General features: G+C 38.1%; 1 protein-coding gene across 1 annotated transcript; it reads left to right on the forward strand.

Annotated features, from left to right (window-relative positions):
* The first annotated feature begins 298 nt into the window (after window positions 1–298).
* On the forward strand, window positions 299–6,930 carry LOC119890909 (bifunctional 3'-phosphoadenosine 5'-phosphosulfate synthase 1-like). The gene is made up of 4 exons (XM_038702322.1): window positions 299–458; window positions 853–1,121; window positions 2,465–2,694; window positions 6,124–6,930. The coding sequence occupies exons 1-4, from the start codon at window positions 299–301 to the stop codon at window positions 6,260–6,262; spliced, it is 798 nt and encodes a 265-aa protein (XP_038558250.1). The 3' UTR covers window positions 6,263–6,930.
* The last annotated feature ends 10,037 nt before the right edge of the window (window positions 6,931–16,967 follow it).

Here is a 16,967-nt window from a genome sequence, read left to right on the forward strand (position 1 = left end):
TCTCTCCAATGTGGTCATGAGCTCATCACCAGGTTTTTTTATTGTGGAATACAATCTGATTTTGTCTCTGCTCTGTTATTGAAATTAAGGTAGTAGATGTGGCCAAGTGCAGAAGAGAGTTTTTGTTGACTGTTTAACAACACATAGACTCTTTGATTTATGCTGGTGTGTCCGGTTGCAACTGGGTAAAAACTCGGGAGTTTTATTAGAATTCACGCTGGCCTGGCTCCAGCACAGTGAAGTTTTTATGGACCACACTGTCTTAAGTCTGGATTATGTTTGAGTTGTGTTCCCTGTCATGATCGGTGCGAGTCCTATTCAGATGGTGATGGAAAGTGGGGACTGGCTGGTTGGGGGAGACCTGCAGGTTCTGGACAGGATCTGCTGGAATGACGGACTCGATCAGTACCGGCTGACGCCCACGGAGCTCAAACAGAAGTTTAAAGAAATGAATGCAGGTAAGGGCCAAGTTCTGTTGTTTATTTTTTTTTTGTCTGAACTAAACTGAAAAACGGTGATAAAATCTTCAACCAAGGACTTTTAGAGAGACGGTAGTGACAATATTTAGAAACTTCTACATTTTTTTTTTAAAAAGGAGAGGAGACACTTATGTAGTCCACTCACTTTTTTCTTTGTTTAGTCTTTGGGAAGGAAGTAAAAGACAGAGAAGGCAAGCCATGGGAGAGAAAGTTCTGGTGTGATTCAGTCCTTCACTGTATGCGGTTTCAGTGGCCGGGCACTTAGCTGCTTGATTATCTCTGGGTACATTGTGGCCTTCTGTTTGTTTTGTACAGATGTGTTTGGTCGCAGTTTAACAAACCCTTCTCATTCTCCCTCTGTCTCTCTATTTAGATGCTGTATTTGCCTTCCAGCTCCGCAACCCAGTCCACAACGGCCATGCCCTTCTGATGCAGGACACCCACAAGCGTCTCATCGAGCGAGGCTACCGCCGGCCTGTTCTGCTGCTTCACCCACTGGGAGGCTGGACCAAGGACGATGATGTGCCGCTGCCCTGGCGAATGAAGCAGCACGCCGCTGTGCTGGAGGAGGGCGTCCTGAATCCAGACTATACCATCGTAGCTATATTTCCTTCACCCATGATGTATGCAGGGCCAACTGAGGTAAAGATTATCAAGAATGTTGCATTTGCAGTTACTTGAGGTTACAAAATAATGTGACTGCAGCAGCGACTAATGACAACAGACACAGAGAGGAGGACTGTCATATACTTCCTGTCTGCAAATGTTTGAGAGTGAAAAATGGCAGGAAAGGGTTTTTATAATTGTCTCGAGATGCGGTGTTTAGTGTTTCCATGCCATATGCAAACCTCTTTGTGTGACTGAGCGTAGCTGTGTAGTTGGGAATGTTTAATCATTCACTTATGATGGTGGGAAAGTTACGGCGCAAATTATTGAAAGCAGATTGGAGGCTGGTAGATGTCAGGCAGTGAATTTATTTAGTTTGTAATTCTGAATGGGAGTTTTTAAGAGCCAGACTCAGCTCCAGCTTTACTATCATTGTTCTGAACTTGTTTATCCATTAATAACAACAAATACCCTCGGTCTGCCTGCCACTCAAATATTAAAACTTCTTATCAAGTGTTCGTCTTGCCAGAATGTTCTTTAGCAACACACTGAAAGCCTAATCTGAAAACTGTAGATCCTATAATATACGTGGGCAAGAACTTTCTGGCACTAGTAATAGCAACTGTCAAGGAGAAATGTGTAAATTTAACAATTATTCATGATGAAACAGAAAAAAATCCTTGAAGCTTATGGTGAATGGAAATTACTATGGGTAATATGTGTGGGGCTTAAGTTTGCCAAGTCAAAATGGTAAATGTAGCTGTGAGTTCTTTTTAACTGGTTTTATATTTTAAGATGTCACTTTTACCCTACATAATTTTTTTTTAGATAATATTTTGAGTCGTAGTGAGATATTGTAGCACTCACGGCCAGGTCGCCTCTGAAAATAGGTTCCAAACACTCTTAAAAGTAAAAACATCTGGAATAACCATTTCATTAAAGGTAACAATCTTTATTTTATGAAAATACAATAATTCTTCTATAAAATCGTTGTTTGGAGACTTCCTTATTGGACTAACAGAGCAGCATGATTACCATGCACAGTGCATAAGGGCCTTACAATCTACACACCATCTACAGCAAATACAATGGGTTGAGCCTGAGCACAAAGAAAACTGAACCACATAGAAAAGATTCAATTTCATCACTATGAACTACTGTTTATGAAGATGTCAAGCCATACATTCAATAGTAACAATTGAAAATGAATAATTAATTTAATAATTAAATGTTTTAATTAGATTAGGAATGTTTTGCAAATCTGCTGTAAAATGTAATAAAAAGAAAGTGCAAATGTGAATTCCATACATTTTCTTTCTTCAAATTTGTGTTTTTAATGATTCTCCAGTATTTACAATATTTCTGCCCCCCCGGCACAGGTTCAGTGGCATTGCAGAGCTCGAATGGTTGCTGGAGCCAACTTCTACATCGTAGGCCGTGACCCTGCAGGCATGCCCCACCCTGACACAGGAAAGGACCTGTATGAGCCCACTCATGGGGCCAAGGTCCTCACCATGGCTCCGGGCCTCATCACCCTGGAGATTGTACCCTTTAAGGTCGCTGCTTACAACAAGGTCAAAAGAGCAATGGACTTTTATGACTCCAAAAAGTGAGTACTTGTTTATGTTGTAATTTCATATTTTAAAGCCTTTTTCTTGTTTCCCATAGTATTTAATTTTATTAGGGTTATAGAGTGCAGAAATGGCTTGAGTCAAAAGCGGCAGTGCTCACTAACACTAAATTAAATAGCTTCATTGTAGATTTAGTCCAGAGTTATACCTCTCATTTAGGCCAATTAGAACCAGCAGCCTAAACAGAAACTGCATACTCATAATTAATTACTCATTAGGCTTGACTAGTTTTAAAAAAAAAAATTTCTTCTATCTACAGTAAAAGGCCAAGCCAAGAATAACAGGAGTTGTTTTTCTTTCTTATACAGTTAAAAGGTTTTGTGGATTAGTATGAGCTTTGTTGTTGCTCAAAAATTACAGAGACCTGCCATTAATTAAAGTCTGTATAAAGACACTGCACATGATGACTAACTAAAAAACATGCAGTCTCACCGCCTCTCAACCGGATTTGATGCAAACCTCCACCATCAGGTTATGAAACTTTAGCTGTGTTTGGCCAGGAATGTTCAAACTAAATATGGCCAGACTAATCAAAAGCTATGCTTTGTTTTCCATGATGCGTATTTATGATGTTGAGTCAAAAAATGACTTGTTCATCGGGAACATCTAGGACTTCTAGTGCTACTAAAAATAGTATGTTTACTTATGATAATGATAGTTTGTCACTACACAAGCAAATGTGTAGTGAAGTGAGGTGTACTTATTAAGACAAATGTGAAAAAATAAGAATTAAGAAATATGAAGGATAAAAATTCAGAAAATCATAAATAATATGAGAACATTTTAAATTTACATGTCAGAATTGTAGGCAAACTAAACAATAACATTTTGTACAAACTGAGTAGAAAATTAAAAGTATATGCAAGTATATGCTATGCTGTAGGTGTCTCAAAACATGAACTTTTAAAACATATTTCAGAATGTCATGTGTTGGTAAATTGCTCTTTTTGTTATATACAATTTACTGCATTTTTGATATAATCCCATTGATCTGATGGCTTGCTATCATTTTAAAGCTAAAGCTAGAGAGCAAAGTCTGTAGTTGTCACTCAGTTAGGCATTCTATTCTCTAATGCACGCAGACAGCCTCTCGCCACATTTCAGGAGGAATGCGGACTCTTATCGCCAGCAAAACCCCTCAGTCTTTTTTATAAAGTGTAATGGCTCAGATCACAGCAAGCTGTGTCTAATTTGACACTGTATAAAAATGTTCCCTGAAGAATTTGCCTGGAGCTCCTTACCTCACGCCACGTGATCTGTGTCATGGTATAGCAATGACAGGAACCTCTCTGAATGTAAGCTTAGTGGAGGTGCGTGTAAATGTCGGCGAACAAGACGTCTGAAACGTGTTGATTATCTCTGGCAGTAATTTATAGACAAGGCTAGTGAAGCTGTGCCAGTACTCTGCTCCACACCCGTCTAAGGTGAACACTGTCTTTGGCTGCTCGCTTCAAACAAAGTTGTTAGTATCGTTTCTGAACCAGGAGAACTTAATCTGTAGTGAGAAGCCGTCTGTCACAGATAAGGTGGCACAGTAGAGTAGATTTAGGTGTACAAAAAATGTTTGGACAAGGGAAATCTACAATCTGATGAGTGGGAAATATCTGACTACATTACATTGCATTTACATTTATTCATTTAGCTGATGCTTTTATCCAAAGCAACTTACAATTGCTGTCTATGTCAGAGGTCGCACACTTCTGGAGCAACGAAGTGTTAAGTGTCTTGCTCAGGGACACATTGGTGTGTCACAGTGGACTTAAACCTGGGTCTCTCACACCAAAGGCATGTGTCTTATCCACTGCACCATCACCACCCGTAATGACTACTGACTACTCTGTCAGTATGTGATTTTCCAATCGGTATTTCATTTCAACCAGCGTATCACAGCTTCATTCCTTCATGCAGACAGACTGTTTGGTGGTGGGGATGTTTGACAGTAGTGTGTGATACCCTAAAGTGATAATACAGATTTTTTACTTTTCTGGACAGTCAGGGCTTTATTAAATAAAGTAGTAACTAGCATTTGTTTGTTTTTAATATATGAGTTTACATTTACGTTAGAATCTGGCAGTGTTGCATTGAATAGAAATTGGTTAGTTGTACTAATCTACTCAATGTCTGATGTTACACCTTTAACCTTTTTAAATTACTTATTTTCTCCTCAAAGAGCACTAGTGGGTGTAGGGGACACCAGAAGTGCTCATGTCATCAATAAAACTATAATCATAACAGAAAAAAAGAGTGCAAAAAATATAGAAGATATTACAGGATATTAACAAGCAATATGCAAAAATTCACGGTAAGACATAAAAGAATTAGTGGACACATCATTTGTTTTGTCACACTAAATTGATTGTTGTTGTATGGAGTTATTTACACCAGAATTAGACCAGAAAAAAAAGCCTGCATTAAATATCAAAAAACAAAACTCAAGCAAGTACCCCTGAAGGCTTAATCACTACATCTCATATATGTAATAATTATTCCATGTGTATTCACATGCATTAATGGAAAATTTAACTTTAAGCCTCTGCCTGTAGGATTAATAACTATGGTGTAGTAAAGATTCACAAAGGATCTTAAACAAAGACATATAAATGATACATCTAGCGTGCTGGTACTTACTGGATTGTCACAGTATCAAGCCACAGAGTTGTTTAGGAGGAATTACTAATAAAGCAGCTGCCATAATTGGTCAGCAAATGAAACGTAGATTTTAGCGATATAAATATTCTCTTACACAAACAGTCATCCTGTCATTTTAAAGGATCCGATGTTTTGTTTACTGTACTGTGTTTTGTCCACCTCAGCCTACCGGTGTTGCAGCACTGCTCTCCTTTAGGACAGCCGACTCTACAGTGCAGCATTTCGCTCGCATATGTGAGTGAAAATTAGTGTGCGTGTGTAAATGTACTAGTGCACACGCGGCTAGCTCTCTCTTTCTCATTAGCAAAGAGCATCACTGAGTGTTTTATTTAATACGTCTACCAAGTCTTCTCTTTAGCTGATCATGTCACGTCAGTTTCAGGAGTTGCATTCCCAGTTAAACTATTATTAATTTCATAAATCAATAATTTAAGCCAAATCAAGGGCCGTCAGTATTTTGATCACGTAGCTTGTGAAAAACAAAGTGTGCCAGATGCAGTAATCTAGAGCTGTTATTTCAGTGAGTCAGATACATTTCAGTATCGACTTTTGAGTTGGCAGATACACAATGCTAAATGACTCGGACCGGGGACTTTGGATTGTGTTTGCAGAAATGCTAACTGACCTGCTCCTACGCTCTTAAAGCAACAGGCAGTTATTGTTGGCTCATATTTCCTGTGCTGCTGATAAGCATCTTTTCATTGATTAAAATATGCCTGTTACTCAAAACTCTTAATCTCTGTTTTTTTTAATTGCAGCCATGAAGATTACGATTTTATCTCAGGCACACGTATGCGCAAGATGGCTCGTGAGGGAGAGAATCCTCCTGACGGCTTCATGGCGCCGAAGGCTTGGGCTGTGCTGAAAGAATACTATAAGTCACTGGAGAAGGCCTAAAGGTCACATCTTAGAGGAAAAAACATGAAAACACATTGTTTTTTTTACTGATGTTTAAAACGCCGAATGCGGGGACCACTCATCTGCTATCAGAAACCACGCACAGCTGTCAGTCATGAAACTGGTCTCAGTCTCATATTTGTGTTTTAACCGTATGAACTTTTATTAACTAAACTTACAAACAAAAGAATTTCTTTGAAAGTAGATGCTTGTGTTTCTCACTAACATTTATAACTGTATATTCTGATGGCTGGTTACAGAAAAGACTGTGTGAAAATATAAGATCAAGACTTGTAATGACCTGTGTAGAAAGTACTGTTGACCAGTACTTATACAGGAACGAATGAATGTTGAGTATTTGTGATGTCTCATTTTAAAACATTTTAGCTCCTGCTAAAGTTCACTTAACTCACCACTGAAACCCAGTTGCTTTATACTGTATGTTTGCAAGTGGCCGTGGTAATTGCTCAGAATTTGGTGTACACAAGTATTTGATGTAAAAGTCGAGTGCCTTGGTCTTCAGAAAATGAACTCACATTATGTCTTGTTTGAATTAGGACACAGACAACACGCCTGCTTCTTGTCCCACTTGTCTTGATGTTACTCTGAAACAGTCCAGTAGTTCAAGAAATGGTTTGCAAAACAGATCAGTATAAAATGTTTTTTTTTTTAAATTGGAATATGCAACCCTAACCTTCCTAAACTCCTAGGAAAAACTTTTTAAAACGTTTTTGTCATATATTTAGTATATTTATTCTGTCCTAACATTGCAGTGTTTTCTGTTTTTGACAGTGTTGTGCATGTAGTTTTGGTACTTAACAGTCTTGATATTTTGTTACATTTTCTTCATTTGTTCTCATGGGTTGCTAATATTTTCCATGTGGTAATTCATTTTAAGAGTTGGCCTGTATTAACATATGGTTGATGGTTACCATCAAGGGATCAGATTTGTAATCTTCCTTGTCCAATAAACCATTTTTAGCTAAAAGAACAATTTGTTTACTTTTGCTTTCTGTAATCTTTGGGGGGTTTTTACACACAATGCACGATATGTGTTTTTTTGTTTTCTTTTTTTTTGCAGCACACCAAAGAGTTTTAAATACATAACATATTCTCAACTTAATTTTGCTTGCACTGAATGATTGCACTGAATTTCATGTATTTTAGATGTCATGAACTTTTCGCTGCCTGTGTAAACTAAATAGCTCTAAGTCCCTTCATGTCTTTGTGACTAAACTGTTTCAAGTGCATTTTGTCATATACATGAACAGTGCACCCTGTAAATTTAAATTTCCACAGTTTCGTAGGCACTGCCTGTTTGAACCTTTGTGGCCTTCCAGTCGGTCAATCAGCTGTATATTGAATGAGACAGATCCTCTAGTGACCCTAATCAGACTCAGACACACTCGCACGCTGTGAAAAAAGCTGCAGCTGGCTCCCAGATGGAGCAGTGTAGTGAAAGTGGAATGTACAGGGTTAAATCCAGACAGAGAAGAGTGGCTCTGTCAGAAATACCCTAGATACTTCATCTAATCCAACTCCAAGATGTAATGAAGAAGCCTGCCAGCAGCAGTTTTTTCTACCTTTCACCAGATCTTGTTCAATCTTAAATGGTAATCAAGCTGGCTCCTCAGTAGAACTTCAAAAGAAGAGCTCTTTTTTCACACAGAAAATGATGAGAGGTTGCCTTATGATTTTTGTTGTTCTTTTCACTGTCTGGAGAAGATCAGTGTCTCTGGGTAATGCAGGTGTCTGTTACTATGTGTATCTGTAACCTCTTGATGTTATCTTGCTTGCACAGTGTATTTACTTCTGTGTCCCTTTACAGCTTGTTCGCCCCATAATCTGATCTTGCTTTGAAACTTTTCATCTCTCAGAGGGTGTTACAGTGTGGCAGCCTGCCAGGGAAAAAAGGCTGAAGGTGCCAGAAGAATTTGTAGTGTTCTCACTACTGTTTACACCACAAATGCCTTCACTCACCTGCACCAACTCATTTCAACTCGAGTGGCAGAATTTAGAACTCAAACATTCATCAGAGGCAATAAAACCCAGGGACTTTTTTGATGAGGATTTTTGGAGGATCCTAAACTTATTCCGGACTTTTTAGTTTGCAACTTGAGTGTATCTAAGAAGTTGAATGTTACTAATTTATGCAGTTGTTCATGTTTATATATACAGTTGCAGGAAAAAGTATGTGAACGCTTTGGAATTACCTGAATTTCTGCATAAATTGGTCATAAAATGTTATCTGATCTTCATCTAGGCTTAGTCACAACAATACAGTCTGCTTAAACTAATACCACACAAACAATTATATGGCATATGGCATATAAAATTCTTTATAAACTTTGGAATTCATTTTTCCATCAGTGATAGCCAGGGACGTGCACAGGAATTTTGAAGGGCAGTTGCTCTGACCTGAAAAAAGGCACCCCCCCCCCCCCCCCCCCCAAAAAAAAAAAAACAAACAAAAAACATGGGGTATATGAAGGACTGAGAAAAAAACATTTTTTTATTAAAAAATATACAAAAAGTAAAAACACTTAAATACAGCACTCAATAACCTAACTACTATTAATAACAAAACAGAAAAACATGACTCGAGTCATGAAAATACCTACATCAATATCCTATCAACTCACTGATAGGTTGCTCCACATTTGGATAATAAACATGCAAAGCTTCAGAGGAGAAGCCGCCTATTAGGGGCCATTTCAACAAAATCTTCAGAACTTCTTCCTTGTCAATTCCTATGTCCTTCTCTATCGCCAGCAGGAGGAGGTCAGACAGCCTCTCTTGACCACACTGATTTCTGAGCCTTGATTTGACCAGCTTCAACTTTGAAAAGGAACGTTCTACCGTTGCAGTGGACACGGGTAGAGTGGCATATATTTTGATTAGTTTGAATAGTGTGGGGAATATGACGTTAGCATTGTTTTCCTTGAATACTTCGAGCATAGACTTGACTGTCCTATTTATTTTTTATTATTTATTGCAAAACGTCAGAGTGAGATGACAGGTTTATGATATACAACTTTGTAAACACTAAACACAGTATCCAAAATGTATTAACAATATAAATGTCACCAAAATACATATGAGAAAAGAGTTCCTTATATTATTGTTTATTGTTTTTTTTAATCATTATTATTTTTTATTTTTTTTCCTTTGTTTTTTTATTTGAAAATAAATAATCTAGATTGAATTGACAGATGGGGAAAACTCGCTTCTAATAAAATATTAAATAAAAAAACGCTTAGATTTCGGAAAAAAATACAATCCTTTTTAACCTTTTGGCTTCCCGTACATTCAGTTGCGCTTCTAGCTCGTATTCACTTCTGTTGGTACGTATCACGTATGGTAACTGGGCAAAACTACGCATGATTTGTTGTAGTATGATTGCATAAAGGAAGGAAACAGGAATTCCGGTAGGGAACAGAATCGACTGACGTGCAGGCAGCGCTGCAGCAGTGCAGCCACTTAAACAGAGTTTGCTCTTCCCCTACTGACTTTCACTTTCGGTGCCCGAATGGAAGTGAATGAGGCTTTGCGATCGCGATTATATTTTTATTTTTTTTTTTTCTCGGAAGGGCGAGTCGGAAGGGCAACTTGAGTCAGGAAAGGCAAACGGGCAGTTGCCCGGGCAACCAGAGCAACCCCCCTGTGCACGTCCCTGGTGATAGCAACCTTCCCAGGCCCTGAGGCAGCGAAGAATCCCGAAACCATGATTCCCGCTCCACCATACCTCACAGTTGGAATGAGGTTTTGATGTTTGTGTGTTGTGCCTTTTTTCCTCCACACATAGGGTTGTGTGTTCCTTGCAAACAGCTCAACATTGGTTGGTTTCATCTGTCCACATCTGTTTCATCTGTCAGTTTTCAGCTGACACTAGGACTCTTTAGCATTGAACATTCTGCGATGTGCTTGTTCAGTCATCTTTGCAGAAAGGCCACTCCTAGGGAGAGTAGCAACAGTGTTGAACTTTCTCCATTTATAGACAGTTTGTCTAAAGTGGACTGATAAACACAAGGCTTTTAGAGATTCTTTTGTAACCCTTTCCAACTTCATGCAAGTCAACAATTATTCTTTAATTAATTAATCTTAGGTCTTCTGAGAGCTCTTTTCTTTGAGGCATGGTTCACATGAGGCAAAATTTAAATTGTGTTTTTTTATAGGGCAGGACAGCTCTAACCAACACCTCCAATCTTGTCTCGTTGATTGGACTCCAGGTTGGCTGACTCCTGACTCCAATTAGCTTCTGGAGACGTCATTTGTCTAGGGTTCACATACTTTTTCCACCCTGCACTGTAAATGTTTACACAATGTGTTAAATAAAAACCAGACTTATAATTGTTTGTGTGGTATTAGTTAAGCAGACTGTGTTAGTCAATGTTTGTGACTTAGATGAAATCAGAACACATTTTATGACCAATTTATGCAGAAATCCAGGTAAGTCCAGGAAAAGGGTTCACATACTTTTTAATTAACACACACACACACACACAACATTTTGCTAGATTCTTGCAACTCATTAAGGGCATTTTCTCTTGCTAGAGTCACCAGAGCTTACCATGATCTCACTTTTCTGACTTTTCTGTCTGTTTAGCTACTTTTCTGTAGCTAAATATTCTCTTAGTGCACACCATGTCAGTTAAACATGCAAAAATGTAAAATTAGTCTTACTACATAGTTGTAAATTACAAAATAATGTATGATATAATATTTGATTCTTGGGTTTAAATCTCAGTCACTTTAACCTAGACATTTCATTTAGCTGTCATGGCTCCCATATAATTTTCCTGATTCCTTTTCAAATAAATTAGGTGTAAATCTGTGCTCTGACTCAGAGTATTGCTTCCATCTTATGTATAATTAGTACCAAATAACATAGTTATGTTTATTGCAAAAGTCATAGTAAAGTATGTAAATGTCACCAGTGTAGCTTTTGTTTTCTACACATGTAGCCTACCAATCTGCATGCCTGCAACATCATACATGCAATGACATCACCGCTGTCTCATCATGCCACCAAAAGGTTCTGCTCTTACATGGACTCCAGCTGCATTTATCTCCAATTTCCTTCCATCTGGTTTGAGTTCCATTCAAAGCCAGTCATGATAAAAACAGGCTTTACTTTGCAAAATGCAATGCAGTGATACAGGACATGGTTAAAATTCAAGGAAATCTGTGTTCCTCAGCGATGGCTCTGAGGTGTGTGCAGTTCAGAGTCAGTGCTCATCAGCAGGAATGTTTGTGTGCGATCATCTGGTCCTTCATGATGGCAGTGGAAAGCGCTATCTTACATACTGTTTCATGAGCTTGGGTAAAATAATCCTGGGTTTTTCTGAGGTTCTGACATATGGTGAACATAGTTACTGTTATGCTTATAAGGGGCAGTTTGATCCTGAAATACACGGTTCTTATTAACCTGCCCCTATTTCGAGGAAAAACGCCTACAATAATACCCAGAATGAATCAGGAATAACTCCTTAACTAAATGCATAATTCTAAAATTTTTCTAAAATAAACCAGGCGAATGTCCATGTTTTGGCCATATTTACTGTTTATATGTTCACTGGTATTAGGAGTTTTCTTTAAAACACTATTTCTGTCCATACAACCACGTCCCAAATAACTTAAAGCTTCCAAAACACTGAAAAATTTATAAAAACAGTGAATATTCATCATTCTGGAAGTGGGCCATATCTCTTCGTCTTGAGCAGATGAATCGTTTAGTATATTGGATGTCTGTGTAACTACAACGAGTTGGCCAGTAGACAATGATAAAGACCGTCTGTTCCAAAACAACACTTTTCCTCTCGAACCAAAACTTAGAGAGAGTCTGTGAGTTTGATGATTTGAGTGATATGAGTTACAGCTGATCAGAACTGGAGCTGAGCTTTCTTTAGAGTGGTAAGACGGTGGTGTAGGATGAGATGAGAGATATCTAGAAGGCAATAACCACAGCCATGCACAGTGTTCACATAGCAATTTATGTTGTGATATAAGCTTATTTAGATGCTTGGTGTTTGATGTGTGTTTGGTATGGCTAAAAATGGTTGGTTTGAGATTCTAGATGAGCCTCCTAGCTTCACAGAGGTGTGTGGCATGGATAGAGTGCCAAAATACTAGGATCAGACATCTCTCATTTGCATTTTGCACAAAAATCGATCTACGTCCCCTGTGCAGGCTAAGTCAGGGCTTAAATGTAGCCACTGTCTGAGTATGTTAGATTAGAAAGATTAAAATGTATTTAAAATGCATCGAACAGAAATGTAATACTTACTTTCCCATCTGGTGAATGAAACCTATACCAACTTATAACCATAAGGACATTTCATTTGAGGTTAAATGTTTCTTCATTATAGCCTTTCCACATACACTCTTCACCTTCTTCTCCCAAAATTATTTTCTGATGAACCATCATTTGACAATATGTTGTGCTGCCTAACTTAGTCTTTACAAATGACTTTCATTATTATAAATGTGGATCAAATGGATGTATAATAATAGTTAAAATTGAATTTCAGGGATCTGATAATGGTTAGACAAATAAATGTATCACACATTCCGTCTTTCATGTTCATGTTCAGTAGAGCCCGACTTATATGGGATTTTTTAAAACTGATACAAATTTTGATATTTGAGGACTTTAAAATTTGATATTCCGATATACCGGCTTATATTATTTTTTCCCCTCCTTTTCAGAAACACAAAACCCTTGTTATGTGAAGTTATGAGACTTCACCAAGATCCATCCGTCCATCGTCAACCGCCTATCCCGTATACAGGGTCTGGAGCCAATCCCAGCTGACATCGGGCGAAAGGCGGGGTACACCCTGGACAGGTCGTCAGTCCATCCACACATAGACAAACAACCACTCACACCTAAGGACAATTTAGGGTCACCAATTAACCTAGTCTGCATGTCTTTGGACGGTGGGAGGAAGCCGGAGTACCCGGAGAACCTGAACCCACGACCTTCTTGCTGTGAGGCGACAGTGCTAACCATTGCACCACCGTGCTGCCCACCTCACCAAGATGACATGACATAATGTAATTTAAAAATAAACAGTAACATAATTGTACTAACAATGTTGTAACATAACTGCTGATTATGTCAGATTATTGCTGTGTTTTGTGGTGGATTTGTGGCAGGTGTTAACAAGAGGGGAGTGCCAGAGTGCCCTCTGGTGGACAAACTATGCAATGACAACACTCATAACATGATTGAAGCATCATCTTTCTTTATTAAGTGCCATTTATCGGCTGTTATAAACACCAATACTGATTTATCTACAATTAGCCCAATGTAGGATAATATCAGCATCCCGATTTATCGGCCGGGTTCTAATGTACAGTAGATGATAGTAATAGCCACAAATCATTATTCATGCCACCATCATATATGTTACGTACTTATTCGTCACACGTGGCTTTGATATAGGATTCAAGAAATGCTCATTACTACAAGATTACCAGAGCCTGATAAATCCCTCTGCTTTATGATTCTCTCGTCAACGCACCATGTCAGAATAAGGCCAGACAGCCTTGGGAACATTACCTCAGTTGCCAGAGGCTCAATATAAAGAGATCACAGAGGGAGAAAGATCATGCATCAAATGATGGTTCGTGAGTACATCAAAGGAAAGCATCTGTTTCGCAACCTTGGAGAACTCTTTTAAAAAAAAAGGATTCCCGGCTCCGATACAACTGATACACTGTGTCAGACACCAAAGGTGGGCTGTATAAATACATAGCATCTTCTACAGCTTGCATGACCCTCCTCAGTGAGGGTCCCACGGATACAGGATGCAACAGCTGAGACAGAGAAAACTGTATATCTGTAACTGTCACCAACAGAGTGGAAAGACTGCTCGGTACAATGTCAAAAGATATTTTGAAGAGGGACAGGACACGAGTGAGATTATTTTAAAATTTTGGTGTTTTGGTTACCATGAGGAATTGATAAGTTGATGTTAAAGCCAACAGACTGTAAACATGCTGTATATGTGAATTATTACTGAGGCATCATTAGATTGTGGCTTAAGTATTTATCCAAATGGAGGCATGTCAATGAAAAATTGTCATCTAAAATTTTGCCTTGAGGAACTCATAGAATGTCATATATATAAATTCTATTTATAGAACACTAATCAAAAACGCTATGAGAGGAATTGGAGACTCTAATTAAGTCCTGGACCTGTTCTCAGCTCAGAATTAGAGGAAGCCAACAAGTATGGTTTATGGTATCAGAGGGTGCACCCAGGTCTGTGGTGGTACGAATATTCAGATAATTGACTTTACTAAAAGTTACATACAGTAACAATAAGTACACACAGACACAATATATTTTTATTAAATATTAAAGAGTGAAAGTCCTACATTCCAAATATTACTCAAGTAAAATGACTGCAAGTATTATCAACAAAATGTAAAGTATCTAAAGTAAAAGTGCTCATTATGCAGAAAAGAAAATCCACAGATATAATATTATATGTGACATTATGGGGTTATCAATACTGGTGCATGTACACGTAGTATTTTATTAATTGAGGTGGAGCTAATTTTAGATATTTGTAAACTATTTTATATAAACTTGGGTAGTTTGATCCATAACAGTGCTTCATATTTTATAAAGCCATATATTGTGTTAAAATCCTAATCTACTAAATTAACAACAACTGTAACCACATGTAATGGATTAGAAAGGACAATATTTGCCTCTGAAATGTAGTGGAGTATAAAAAAAAGTAGAACAAAAGCACACTCAGGTATAGTACAAGTAACTTAAAAATTGAAATTGTATAGGTACAGTACTTGAGTAAATGTACTTTGTTATGTTTCACCTCTGTTTAAGATCCATAAGGTCTAAACATTTGAAAGAGTTTATGGTTGCCTGTGTTTTAAGAAAGTGCCAATGACCAAAATGTGAATGTTTTAGTAAGTGGCCCAACTTAACTAAGATATCAGACAGCAATGGCCAATTGCCAACATTCTGGCCCCTGCAACTGTTTCTTAAAATATATGTAATTGAAATGTCCAGAGCGTCCATTTTCCGTGACAGAGCAGCTTAGATACACATCTGCACACATTCACACGCCGCTTAACGGTTGATAATTAGCAGATTCCCCTTTTAAGACTTTCTGATAATACAACAATCAATAGCATCAGAGTCACTGTGGCAGAGCATTTCTGTATTTCTCTCCCACACATTTCAGTCTGTCATCTCACTATGCTCTGGTTTCTATCATTGAGACAGCGTGTTTAACTTTTAACAAACATTGAAACAGACTTGATTGGACTGAATATTGGAGTAACTTTCTGTTTTAATTTAAGTGGTTTGTGGATATAGTTTAAATGGACTAAACCTGTCAGACCCTTCAACATTAGCCCCATTTATGTAGTTTGGCATGCAAATTCCTATTTGGAGTTCCATGGTTTATTAAACCTGAACAGTTTGTAGCAGTCAGCTTGTTTGTGTTCACAGGTGCAATTCAATAAAGAAGGAGAACACTGGCATAAAACACTCCCGCTCAGGAGATCACATTGTAGGCTCCAGGATTGTTTGATTGAAGATGAGCGTTTCTTGATTTGAGGGTGCAAGATCCTCACATGTTGCCAGAGAGTGTAACCCTGACCACTGCCAGGGGCACTAGGTAGCAGAGCCAAGCCAGAGGTTTAACATAGCATGCCTTTGTGAAACCAGGCATGGAGAGAGGAGATGTGTGCCATGCGAGAAATGCAGTGAGCCTGTAATGTCTCAAACTAAATGGAATTTGGGAAAGACGCAGTGCAAATTGACCACAGACACACTGAAAAAAAGGTGGAAGGTCACTGTGGACCACATCATGAACTGCTGAGAGTTTTCAATATGGGATTAACTTTATTGAATAATAACTGATTACACTGAAGTGACACTAAGTGGATTAAAATATCGTTGTATGCAGATTAGAAAAGCACATTTAGCATTACAATTTTAGGGTTGTTTAACCTTAAATATATTAGTTAAATCAGTTGTTTCTAGACCCCTAACAGTTATATAAAAGCATATTCAATTGATATTCACATGTTTGTGAAAACCTGTGGGGCTCACATGTGAAGAAACAGTTTATTCCTATAATCATTCTAATTATCATACTGATAACAGGGGATTTTAACAGCCTCAATGACTTGCAAGAAGCTCCCAGAAGTCACGCAGCTCCGACTGCATCAAAGTGCAGATGCTAGTGAGTTTTGGCCGATAAACACACAATTAAAATGATCCCATGTTGGACACTCAGTAATTAGAAGCTCAATGAGATGATGCCTCTTCAAAACTCTTTATATGACATTAACGCTCAGGAGTAACTGTGGAGGCTATCCTGCTTTGTGTTTAGTAGTCAGATTACAGAGTAGTTTTGCCTAACATAAGGTGAGTTTGGGTGAACTATTGCTTTACAGTTTTATCATCTGCATAAAATTAGCCTTTTCCCATAGCACATGTGCAAACAGCATCCACACAATAAAAAATAAGTTTAATTATAATGTTGAGATAATTATTTTTTCTGATTCATGTGGGCAATGGCAAACTTAAAATAGATACAAAATTGGAGTGCAGTTGTTTGTCCTGTTGAAAATACGTGAGATGAGAGTGGATCAGATGGGAGGGAGCTGCTGAGCAGATGAATCACAGTGCACAGTGAAATGTACTTCACTACAGCTG

The sequence above is a fragment of the Micropterus salmoides genome, unplaced genomic scaffold (genome assembly GCF_014851395.1).
Source record: "Micropterus salmoides isolate LMB-PRFRI ecotype aquatic unplaced genomic scaffold, ASM1485139v1 Ms_hic_scaffold_616, whole genome shotgun sequence".
In the NCBI taxonomy this organism is placed as follows: domain Eukaryota; kingdom Metazoa; phylum Chordata; class Actinopteri; order Centrarchiformes; family Centrarchidae; genus Micropterus; species Micropterus salmoides.